At 38.0% G+C, this 12,963-nt stretch overlaps 1 protein-coding gene across 1 annotated transcript in view; it reads right to left on the bottom strand.

Annotated features, from left to right (window-relative positions):
• Window positions 1-223: 223 nt before the first annotated feature.
• The window catches only part of LOC107560533 (parathyroid hormone/parathyroid hormone-related peptide receptor-like), a 17,980-nt gene continuing 5,240 nt past the window's right edge, over window positions 224-12,963 (bottom strand). The window contains exons 2-12 of the mRNA XM_016244748.1: window positions 9,801-9,906; window positions 8,970-9,080; window positions 8,451-8,566; window positions 6,682-6,915; window positions 6,423-6,576; window positions 6,230-6,290; window positions 4,455-4,521; window positions 4,168-4,262; window positions 3,657-3,798; window positions 3,078-3,119; window positions 224-661 (exon numbers count right to left, since the gene is read on the bottom strand). Of these exons, the coding sequence (XP_016100234.1) occupies window positions 224-661; window positions 3,078-3,119; window positions 3,657-3,798; window positions 4,168-4,262; window positions 4,455-4,521; window positions 6,230-6,290; window positions 6,423-6,576; window positions 6,682-6,915; window positions 8,451-8,566; window positions 8,970-9,080; window positions 9,801-9,906 (1,566 nt within the window). The remainder of the gene's footprint in view (window positions 662-3,077; window positions 3,120-3,656; window positions 3,799-4,167; window positions 4,263-4,454; window positions 4,522-6,229; window positions 6,291-6,422; window positions 6,577-6,681; window positions 6,916-8,450; window positions 8,567-8,969; window positions 9,081-9,800; window positions 9,907-12,963) is intronic.

Here is a 12,963-nt window from a genome sequence, read left to right as displayed (position 1 = left end):
ATGTGACTATACTGTTGAAACAGTGAGTATTTCAACATCTACATTTACATTATTTTTATTTATTTTATTTTTTTTAAGGAAATGAGAACTGAGTTGAAATTTATACCTGTGGTCACCATGCCACAAGTGCTGTCGACTGAGCTTAACTTGTATTAATATAGACTATTTAATACTAAGGGCTTCTAAACATAGTAAGCACCACTAATGTTCAGCCAGAAGACCATCAAAGCATTGTTTCCAGTTCTTTCCAAGACATGGAACCAGAATGTTCATCATCTGCTACAAAATATGGCTCAAAATCGTGCTCACTTTCCTCTGCATTCCTGCTGGTCTGCTTGCATGGAGACTTTTTCCCATCATTCTGCCTCAGAGCCAGTTCATGCTGCCGCACTGTAAAAAACACAGCCTCTGTGTCGTGAGGCGCATACCCAGGTAAGTTTCCTGAATGGTGGAGACGTGATTGTCCTTTGGCACCCATGGTCCCCAGAGGAAGGCCTTTAGTGCCACTGACACTGAGGCACACGCTCTGTGTGGTGGTGTGTGACATCATGCCTCCGTAATAGCCACTCCCACATCCCGCACTGCTGTTGACACGAGCCTTCTGCTTCAGGTCTAATGCAAGACTGCGCCTCAGCCATGCCTTCTTAACCTCTGCCTGCACCTGTTCATCATGGAGAGATATAAAAAGAAAGAGAGAGACAGAGAAAAGGGGCTAAGTGACTGTCACACACACATTTAAAGGCGATGTAAATGGTTTCTTCTGTGTTAAAATACAATCTCCTATTCCAGTTTAAAGAAATGAGTTGTGTCCCGAATGAATACCACTTATACTATGTACTATCTAGTGTATGAAGGTTATTCTGTCATGCAGCATTGGAGTCTCATAGCCCCTCCCCCTCCAGTACGTAATACCCATACAGCACAAATATATATTTTAAATATATGCTAAATTTTGAAATTGAAAATACATTTAGTTTTAACCTTCATTTACCAAAATATATTATAAAATGTATTTCAGGGGCAAGAAAATACATTTCCAGTCTTACAGTAGCCTATATTTAGGCTAAATGCAAATGTGGATGGAATAGCTACTAGAGAAAAAAAAACCTAGACTGAGTGCACATCAGTGTATCTATCATTTGAAGTGCACTTTTTCTTGAGATTTTCAGTGTGAACTCACTACTCACGCTATTTATGCAGAAAAAAGGCGTAACTTTTATTCTCACTGTAGTATTGTTGCCGCCGCCAGCATGTCGTGAAGGCGCTGTGTGCTTCGTTGTGAAAGCGAAACTACTTTGTTTGGCCTTCCAAAAGAGGACACGACTAGAAATCAGTGGTTAAGTTGTATTTACAACACTGTTCCAGAACACTTCAACCCAAATATTGAGATGTGTGCAGCACATTTTATGGAGGACTGTTTCCTGATCCTGGTAGAGTAGACGACAATGCCGGCTGTTCTGACTCACAGACTGTAAGTACGTTATTTATATATAAAGAATTTGCCACTGACGATTCAAACGCGAGTTTTGAGCAGTGTAGAGTAGCACTTGTTGTTTGTTATTTCTCCGATCACAAATGCAGACATGGTTTTATGTTTACGTGGCGTGATGCAACCATAGAAGTCATTATAATCTGTAATTATGTCCCCACTGGATGCAACAAATGCCTCGTTTATAATGGGTTTTAATGTTTTTGTCTCATTGCTCCGGCCGGGACAAGGCATCACAGTATGGCAAGGGGCGTTACATTTCCGTCTCACGCTTGAGGTATTCAGCCAATCACAACGCACTGGATAGCTGACCAATCAGAGCACACCTCGCTTTTCAGACCGATGAGCTTTGTAAAAATCGACGCGTTCCAGAAAGGCGGGGCATAGAGGAGAAACAATAATGTACAGTATGTGGAAAATAATGTGTTTTTTGAACCTTAAACCGCATAAACACATTTTATTACACCAATTACACAAAATAATGTTCTTTTTAGCAACATCATATGACCCCTTTAAGAACGGACATGGCTATTTGTAACTTGAATGTGTGTACTGTATTATTGTAATTAATAAACACTGATTTGTAGCACAAATAGTTTACTGTTTACAGCACTTTTTATTCTCCGTGTCATTTACCTATTGTTGCGGCTAATGAATCAGAAGTCTTGCACACTCACTGAATAGCTTCTTTCGCGTTTCAAAATAAGGTGGGTAGTTCACTCCGAAATGAAATTCCTGTATTCACCCTTATGTCAGTCCAAATTGTGTGAAAGAATTTTAAGCAATAGTCACAAGGACAAAAACTCAGAATGAAAAGTTTGAGTAAAAGATGACAGAATTTAAATGGATAGTTCACTCAAAAATGAAAATTCTGTCATTAATTACTCACCCTCATGTCGTTCAAACACGTAAGACCTTCGTTCATCTTCAGAACACATATTAAGATATAGACAGCAAGGGAACTGTTGAATAAATTCGTTATTTTTGTTTTCTTTGTGCACAAAAAGTATTCTCGTAGCTTCATAAAATTAAGGTTGAACCCTTGATGTCACATGTATATTTTACCTATGTCCTTACTGCCTTTCTGGGCCTCGAACGTGGTAGTTCCCTTGCTGTCTATGGAGGGTCAGAGAGCTCTCGGATTTCATCAAAAATATCTTAATATGTGTTCTGAAGATAAACGGAGGTCTTACGGGTATGGAACGACATGAGGGTGAGTAATTAATGACGGAGCTTTCATTTCTGGGTGAACTATGCCTTTAAATTTTTAAGTGAGCCATGCCTTTGAATATGCAGAGACAAATAAGACAAATATAAACCTTTTGTAGGTTGATTCTACCAAAAACTGTAAATACTTTGGGGCTATCAAAACATTGTACCGTTTGCTTGAGTCAAAACAGCAACATTAGCTAAAGTCATTATTCTTACAATTACATTACTTCAGAAATTACACTCTGCACTTTAAACATGCACATTTCAATAGATATGAAAGCTTATTGAATTGTTCAAGTTCACACCAATTAGAGCCATACTTTAGGTAAATACAGTAAGCACACTCATATATTAATCTAAAGTGTCAAACACTCACCTCCCCATTGCAAAAGCAGTAAATAAACGCCACAAAGAAACCCTGTGGAAATGAAATTCACCATAAAGGAAAAGCACACACTTTTTCAGGGCAACAACCATGATATTTCATGTGTCCTAACCAAATTAAAGTAACATGAAAATTTCCAGAGACAAGTTATTTGTATGGTGAACGTTGTATCTGTTAAGATTATTTAATGGATCTGAGTTAGCATGAATTATAGTAACAATTAATATCTGTATTTAATCTCAAACTAATCTTAATCTAATATGTATTCTAATATTTATTTAATCTTTAAAAAAAAGTGTACCGTAATAAGTACTGTAACAAATGTGTTGTTCATTTTTAGTTAATGTTAGTAAATGCATTAACTAATGGGACCTTTGTGTAAAGTGTTATCCTGTCATCTCAAATCACAAATTCTCATTGAAAATTTATAATTCCGTTTGTCTTGTCACTGTAAGTGTAAATTATTGTCACTGTGAACAAAGACTATTCTATTTTTAGCAGTTGAATCCCAATGTAATTTCCTTCATATGCTTGCTGGCTAGATGTGATTTTTTTTTTACTGGAATATACCTGTGAAGAGTTGAAGAGCATCTCATAATGCATCTGAATCTGCCACAGCAGACCTGTGACATCAGTGTATGGAAGAGCCATAAACAGCATGTAATGAACTCCAAACAGCGGCATCAGCACCAGGGTTGACTTCAGCAGCTTCCTATACAGGCCACAGCAAACAAATCACTGCAAATCACGCGTGTGTGTGTGTGTGTGTGTGTGCGTGCACATTTTTGTGACAAATGAGGACATAAATTTGTATAATGACATAGGTATTACAAGGAGAGGGTGACTTTTCAGGACATTACCCCATGTCCCCACTTTTCAAAACGCTTATGAATCACACAGAATGGAGTGTATTGAAAATCTGAAATAGCACAAAGTTTCCTGTAAGGGGTAGGTTTAGGGGTAGGGTTGGTGTAGGGCAATAGAATATATGGTCTGTACAGTATAAAAACCATTACGCCTATGGGATGTCCCCACTTTTCACAAAAACAAACCTGTGTGTGTGTGTGTAGTAATTTATAACCTGTACTGCTGTCTAGGGTCCAGTTTTCCTGTGTTTGTTTCCCACAACTTAGAGGCCAAAACCCTGATGATATTGAGGAAGAGGAAGAAGTTTACCTAGATAAGTAAAACACAAAAAATAAGTGAATTTTCAGGTGGGTATTTACTGATAGGAAATGTTTAGTATTTGTAAAATATGGATAACATATTTTGCATTTTATAAAGTACAGATTTTTGTTACTGCATATGGCATACTGAATTTAAACATCTGAATTATTATTATAATTTATTGGAGAAAAAAATTCTTACAACAATGGCAGCCAGGATTGGTACTTGATAGATCCATTTCAGATTGCCTGCGCTTATATCCCAGCACCTAGAGATGAAGAAATCCAGCCTTCAGCACTTTAGAAAGTATTCACAATCATCAATAGGTTTCACTGTGTTGCAGGTGGCATGAATATTAAATTGTGATTTTTCTTTTCACCACTGTAGTATTCACACCTTTTTTTAACACTGGGAAACTATTTTACTTCTCTAAAGTGACACAGTGTAAAACAAAAATCCAGAGCAAATTGCCAACTGTTTTTCAGCAAACTCAGTGTTCTTTTGAAAAATCTAATCCTGACCAAATGCAAGTGTCTGTGATGGTGGATATTTTATTATCACAATGTTTCTCCTTATGTGTTTTCTGAGCTACCGTTTGCACATTCATCTTGCTGCACCTGGACAGCATCCAACAAAGATGTAATAATATAATAAAATTCTGGTAACATTTATTAACCTTTGTCAATGTTAGTTAATAAACATGTTCATGTTAGTTCACAGTGCATTAACTAATGTTAACAGATACAACTTTTAATTTAAATAACGTATTAAACATCAACTAAGATGAATAAATGCTGTATAAGTGTTGTTCATGTTAACTAATATAGTTAACTAATGAAACCTTATTGTGAAAGTGACATGACATGTGGCCAAGTATGGTGACCCATACTAGGAATTAGTGCTCTGCATTTACCCCATCCAAAGTGCACACACACCGTGAACACACACCCGGAGCAGTGGGCAGCCATTTAAGCTGCGGCGCCCGGTGAGCAGTTGGGGGTGCAGTGCCTTGCTCAAGGGCACCTCAGTCATGGTATTGAAGGTGGGAGAGAACGCTGAACATTCACTCCCCCCACCTACAATCCCTGCCGGTACGAGACTCAAACCCACAACCTTTGGGTTACGAGTCTGACTCTCTAACCATTAGGCCATGACTTCTTATTGTAAAGTCTTACCAAAATTCTTAAGTCGATCACAAGTGTTTAGTAAAATAGTGATTTAAAAACAACACACTCAGTCTTATTTGTGTGACAACCAAATCCTTTAATCTTGCCTAAACAATGTAGACCCTACTAACAAACACTAGAACCACTTGGATTGAGTGGAATATAAAGCTGCGTTTCATCCATCCCATACCTTTGCCATTCTATCCTGGACTACATATCCCATAATCCATTGCCTGGACTCATCATGCCTGATTGTTTTCACCTGTTGCTCATTAGTCTTGCATGTGTCATATCTGCAGCTGTAACACCGTGTCTACACAGGATGCGACAGTTGTCACGCCACACCGCAACAGCTAAAGTCTGTCTACACTGGACGCGACAAAACGACCTTTGCAAATCATTAGAATTTTATCAGTACATCATAAGTAGAATGAGGCAGCAGTTTACTGTCGGGGATTTGTCGTGTCGCGGCGCACCAGTTTAGACAGCATCACAGATTATGATGTGTTTGTCCTCAAGCCTGTTTTGACTACGATTGTGGATTATTCCTCTAATAAACTGCTGCACTTGGATTCTCAGCCTTCGTGTCCCCGTGCAGTTTTGTGACAGGTTCAGCCAGTGACTATTTTTAGAAAGGCCGACAATAGGTCTTGCCTGGAATTTGCTAAAAAACTATGTGACAAAACCTAAACCTTTTGGAAGAAAAATGTGTGGTCTAATGGGAGGTGTTAACATTTCGAGGTTTAACAGAAACCTTTGAATGTAGGTGCTGAATGCATCTGTGCCATATGTTTGTGTGTGTAAACCTACTGTGTGTCTGCCAGAGACACCCGGGCACTGACCCATATGGATACAAACACTGCGGGTATTCCTATGAAAGAGGAAGCAAGAGAGTCTGAAACCGGACGTTAAAGGAAAACACTATTCACCCTCAAGGTCATAATGGATTGCTTAACAAATATTACTTTCAAATGTTATCTTCAACTTAAAAGTGACAACTCACCCCAGCCTATGATTGTTAAAGCCCACAGACAGTTTTTGTCAGACAGGAAGGCCATGAAGATCAGACTATGCAAATACAGACCCTCCACCAGAATCCAATAATGATTGGTTGCCAAGAGATACAGGAAGAGGGTCACAGCAACCTTGCAGCCCACCTGATAGCACACGACCAATAAAACTATTGTTGGGCTCTGCAGACAATTTGTGTTATTTATGTACAGTATTTATGTATTCATGTGCAAATGTGTTTTTGTGAGTACCATGTAGGGTCTTTGTCCAATGGACCCATCTTCTAGTTTGCCCTCTTCTGTGACAGTATAAAGAACGGCGTCTTTCACAAATATACTAATTGCTCGGAATATGAATGAGGTGAAGAGGTGGATGTGGATGTAGTTACGGGTGCAATGGAGACGTCTAGAGAAAAAAAAAGAAACAGAAGAGAAAATAATCAAATTGACTTCGAAGTAGTTGTGGAAAATGATTAATTTCATTGTCTCATGGGTCACAAGACAACGCAGATGTAGTACATCAGGACTGCATTCATACACCACACATATATGGAACATACTTTTTTAACTGTTGTGAAGTCAAATGTAGTACTTATGCAATTTTGAGATTTCGGACACAACTATCACTTGTGAAAAAGAAGTTGGCATACTTTTTAGTACATACTTTTTTAAAGAGTACTTACAATGAAAATAATATGCTTTAAAAGAATATAACTAAGTGCGAACTTAATATAAAGTTTTCTGACCATTTCTGTAATTAAAATTTACATTAAGTGCAATTAGTTGAACTTAAGAGTGTATTGACCCACTTAAAGTATGACTTAAGTACATATTTATATATAATTTCACAATTACTTGTTACTAGTTAAATATTATTATTATTAATTACTAGTGTGGTGGACTAAATTCAATGTTTTGGCTCTGCATGGGTAAATTACAAAAACCCTGGCTCAACTATTCCCTACTTTATTCCTCAGAGAGCAGAATACCTGCTGACTGTCTGATCAGATCATAGCAAAGATATCTCAATCAACATAAGTTTGCGTCTATACACATGGTTATGGATGTATATATGCATTAAGACACACTCATGAGTGGACATGGAAACATCTAGCATCTTGCTGTATTAGATTTGATTTTTAATTTGTTTACTGTCCTGGATATATTCAAGTCATATATATACTTCACAAATTTATACTTAAAGGGACAGTTCACCTTCAGTTGCTGGTCCCTATTGACTTCCATATTATGGAAAAAAAAGTCAATGGGGACCAGCAACTGAAGGTGAACTATCCCTTTAAGTACTTTCAATAAAGAAGAAAGCTGCATTTAGATCCACATTTTCTCTACTTGCTGTGCTCTCACTGTGACAGAAAAACAGTCCTAGAAACTAGATGTATCTAGCAGCATTTAATTTTATTATACGGGACTTAATGAACAGTTAAAAACCAATATCACTTTTCCTGTTGATGGTCCCCAAGGGAAATTAAGGTTGTTGTTTTTTGTGTTTTTCGTCAAGGAAGTGCTCATTATGAGTGGTTCCCCTTTCACCGTGGATGAAGTGGAGGAGGACTTTGTTTGCAATTCGCCAGCCACAGACTCACACCCTCAACACTCCCTCAGCTCAGCCTAGGTGCTTGAAATCCCTGGCTCCACCTCGGGCCTCCGAGCCCATGGCTATACCATGGCCTGTCAACCCATCGCTCTGCCTTGGCTTCACACTCTCTTGTCTCCACCATGGTCCGTCATCGCTTTGGCTCCACAGGTCTCCCTTGTCCCTCTGGTTCCGCCTCGGTGAGGCGTCACCCAGGTTTTGCTACAGACTTTCGGGTCTGCGGCTATGCCTCAGCTCTCTACTCCTTTAGCTCTACAGGGCACCTCTTCCCTCTGGCTCGCTCTCTCCCACCGGCTCCACCTTGGTCTTTAAACTTCAGCTCCATTTCAGTCCCATGAGCATGTGGCTCCGCCATGGGCCTACAGACCAGCAGTGTCATCCTGGGTCTTTATCTCCTTGGCTCCACCTCGGTCGATGAATCCCCTGGTTCCCCTTGATTCACTGCCAAGTCTCCACCCTGGCCTCCCTCCATCGACTCCACTGTGGGCTCTTCCTCCACCGGCTCCTCAAGGGTCTCTTCCTCTGCCAGTCCCTCAATTTATTTCACCCACGGGTCCTGGCACCCCCTCCCACCCCTTCGGTGTAGTTGCCAGGTGGCATCTAGTGGTTAACTAGCGGTTACCTAGTGTGTAAATGTCTTGTTTACTCAAAAGTATGAACTAAAATAAACTAAAATGCAGGGTCATTGAGTCCCAAGAATTACTGAAATTGTACAGTTACAAGTATACTACTAGTACATTGATTTTAGTGTACTTACTTCATAAAGTATGCTTTATTGAAGTTTACCTAGTGAAATGAATTTTAAATATACTTTTCTGTAAGGGTATGTAAGTTTTCAGTGTTAAAAGACTTTTAATTTTCTCAAAACTGGAGAAATTACATACTTCAGATTTAATTTTATTTAGTTCAGAGGGGTTTAACAGACCTTTGTGGTTGAAGTCATAGATGTACTCGGGACACAGAACTGCAACCATCTGATCGAGCTTTCCCATGGGCCAGCAAATTATCCCATCCCATTCAGGAACACAGTGATCCTCTGAGAATACACACAAATATCATGTTTTACCAAAAGTATAACATGGAATACATCTATGCAGTCAAAGTATCCTCCAACAAAATGTTTGAAGGTGACAAGTCAAATTAATCTCCTCATATAGTAACCCAATATATAGTACTGTATATTTTCTCAAAAACCCAACAGCAGTGGATTCACATTCATCACACAGTTAGGCAATACTGTATCTTACTATAAAGTGACTCATCACTACAAGTAACAATGGAAACTGAGCTTAAATCAATGTTCCTTATCTTAAAATCTTCCTATAACCAGGGCTACAGTCTAATTTGCCATTCTCATAGATCCTGCTGTCTTCAGGAAATTAGATCTGTGGGGGTAGGAAGATACAATCTTCTGATAGCTTCAGTATAGCTGTCCATTTGTCGCAAGTACGTTTTTATATTATACTGAACTAAACATTTAATTTAATTAGATAGATACGGTAGGCAGGGTAGATATCAGCATATATGAGTCATATGGGATTTTTTTCTCCTGTTTTATCATCTGTCAAGTGAAAATCATAAGCCTGATTGGTTTTAAAAATAATAGCATGCTTCTCCTCAACAGGCCACATAATTGGACAATTCTGACATTGTATAATGGTCCTTTACTAACACAATAATTACATGCACATTTGATTTCTCACCAAAGCAGACTTACAATTAAGTGCACATATCAAGCAGAAATACACTAGAATACCTCTGACCACATCTAACTGTGCACGGATGCTTCTCTCACACCTCGCCCGTGCATCAATCAGAAGAAAGATCTGTTCATCTCTGGTGATGACGTCATCAGAATCAATCTAAGAGCAACACAGAAAGAGAGAACATTACTCTCTCCCTTTCACATTTTTTCACTTTACATAATTCCAAACTAACAGCAGAATATCATCATCATCAACATATTTTGATTCTGAGAGATTTGTTGTGGTATGTCTTTTCTTAATGTCATTGTACATTCTACATGGTAGATAAAATTATATTTCTAAAAATAACTGTATGTGCATTCAAAAAAGCAAATTTAACTGTACTGAATGTGCATTTGTGTACTTGAAATCTTAAAAATTGGCACTTAAGCGTACTTAGATTTAACTTTCATGACACTTCTTAACACACTTACATGCACTTTTACAAAATCCACTTCAATGTGGATATTACAAGTTTTGCTTTAAAACACATTTTAAATAATCATTTGTCATGCTTTAAAAAAGCACAGTTACTGTATTTTGATGTGATAACTAACACACTAAAAAAGTTGGTTATGGGGGTAGAATTGTTGCTTAATTCCAAATAAATAGATTATGATCCACAAATAAATAGAATGAGATCCACAAATAAATCTTAAAGTTTCACAAACATGAATTAAATTCACAAATAAATAAAATGAGATTTGCAAATAAAAAACATATTCACAAATATATATTTATGTCACAACCACAACTTTGCCTGGCATTTATTTGTGAATCGCGTCCTGTGCATTTGTAGATAGCTGCTCGCATTTGTGAATCGCGTCCTGTGCATTTGCGAATTGTGAAACATTTTTTGCGTCAAGATGTGCTGGCTGCACGCATTTGTGAATCGCGTCCTGTGCATTTGTAGATAGCTGCACGCATTTGTGAATCGCGTCCTGTGCATTTGTAGATAGCTGCACGCATTTGTGAATCGCGTCCTGTGCATTTGTAGATAGCTGCACGCATTTGTGAATCGCGTCCTATTCATTTGTAGATAGCTGCACGCATTTGTGAATCGCGTCCTATTCATTTGTAGATAGCTGCACGCATTTGTGAATCGTGTCCTGTGCATTTGCGAATTGTGAAACATTTCTTGCGTCAAGACGTGCTGACAATCCACAAATACGTGGACTCCCCCCACCGTCTACTCAAGCCAATCAGATAACAGCCACATTCACTGACCAATCGTAGCACGATCTCGCTATAGCCAATCCGCTTTGCTTTACAATCAGGGTGGTCTCGTCCTGAGATAACTTCATTCATCTAATGGTCTAACGAAATCCAGTTTTAAACATCTTTTACTGTACCCATTGTATGGCCCTTATATGACCTATTTGAGCCAATGCAGATGCATGAAGTTATCTCAGGACGAGACCACCCTGATTGTAAAGCAAAGCGGATTGGCTATAGCGAGATCGTGCTACGATTGGTCAGCGAATGTGGCTGTTATCTGATTGGCTTGAGTAGACGGTGGGTGGAGTCCATGTATTTGTGGATTGTCAGCACATCTTGACGCAAGAAATGTTTCACAATTCGCAAATGCACAGGACGCGATTCACAAATAAATGCCAGGCAAAGTTGTGGTTGTGACATAAATATATATTTGTGAATATGTTTTTTATTTGCAAATCTCATTTTATTTATTTGTGAATTTAATTCATGTTTGTGAAACTTTAAGATTTATTTGTGGATCTCATTCTATTTATTTGTGGATCATAATCTATTTATTTGGAATTAAGCAACAATTCTACCCCCATAGTTGGTTCACCATTTCATCTGCACATGTGGGACCGCAAAAGAATAACAACGAGCTCCCTTAGTTTCTATGCATATAAGTGTTGGTTTATCATTTTCCACAATCTCAGCTGAAATCATTGACATATCATCCATCTATCACCACATCTAGCACACCTTCTTTTAGGCTGATGTGCTGTCTCTCAGTGTTGTGAAATATTTGCACAGTCCTGTGGTATGTGACGAGCTCTCTTCAACCTTCAGGATGAGAGAGCATATCCAACCTTACACACCCCACACCCATGGCCATCCCTCACCGCTGTCCCATATTATGAGCCCTGATCTCTGGGTCCTCACGACTAAACACAGAAGCATTTGTGCCCTGAATACATTCACAACCACCAAACGAAACCTCAGACTCACACACTGGCAATTAGAAATAGAAAGAAAAAAAGAAAGAAAGAATTGTTGAGAACAAATGTTCATTCCAAGTGATCAAATATATGATTTCATGTTAAAAAAAAAGACCTTAACTAAATCTCGAGACCAGAATACCACAGAGACTTGAAAATTAGCACTTTTGATCAGAATTTATGAGCAACCTCCTAACAACCACCCTGAACACCCAAACATGTACATCTATGATAAGTTACTTTTATGATAATATATCATAGTTTTCTTTGTTGTTGTTGTTTCATGTTACTAATAATGAACTTATAGCAAGATTAAAGTAAAAAAATGATTCCATGCAAAATCTTACATTTTCACAAATGTGTACAGATAAGCAGACATCATAATGATATGGCCATATTTCACCGCAGGGAACTAAACAAATTACAATTAAAGTCAAGATGAAATCAGATTTGACCCTGTTTGTTTTCTTATTGAATAAGAAGAAGAAGAAAAAGATATTCTGGTCTCTATAGGACTTGCATCCCTCCTTCAATGTAAGTTCATGCTTTACACCAAATTGTCCAGTCACTTAGATAAACAATAGCATATCATCGCTCTACAAGCCGCGGGATTTCAGGGATTGTTCAGTTGTAGCACACAGAGTTGGGAATGAATTACTAGCCAAAGTTTAATACTTTGGGTTTGTTCAGATTTGTAACCCTAAATTTGAGCAATATAACAGTAATAATTGCCTTTAAAAAAAAAGAAAAAAATATGTAAATAATAGTTGTGAAATATGATATTGTGAATGTATTTTTGAAAATAATTTTATGTATACATGTATTTATTTGTGTGTGTGTGTGTGCGCGTGCATTTTTGTGATTTATGAGGACACAAATTTGTATAATGACATGGGTATGACAGGTATTACAAGGAGAAGGTGATTTATGAGGACATTTTGAGTGTCCCCATATTTCAAAAGGCTTATAAATCATTCAGAAT

The sequence above is a fragment of the Sinocyclocheilus grahami genome, unplaced genomic scaffold, assembly GCF_001515645.1.
Source record: "Sinocyclocheilus grahami isolate Dianchi unplaced genomic scaffold, SAMN03320097.WGS_v1.1 scaffold733.1, whole genome shotgun sequence".
NCBI classification, from domain to species: domain Eukaryota; kingdom Metazoa; phylum Chordata; class Actinopteri; order Cypriniformes; family Cyprinidae; genus Sinocyclocheilus; species Sinocyclocheilus grahami.
This window is presented reverse-complemented; position numbering and strand designations above follow the sequence as displayed.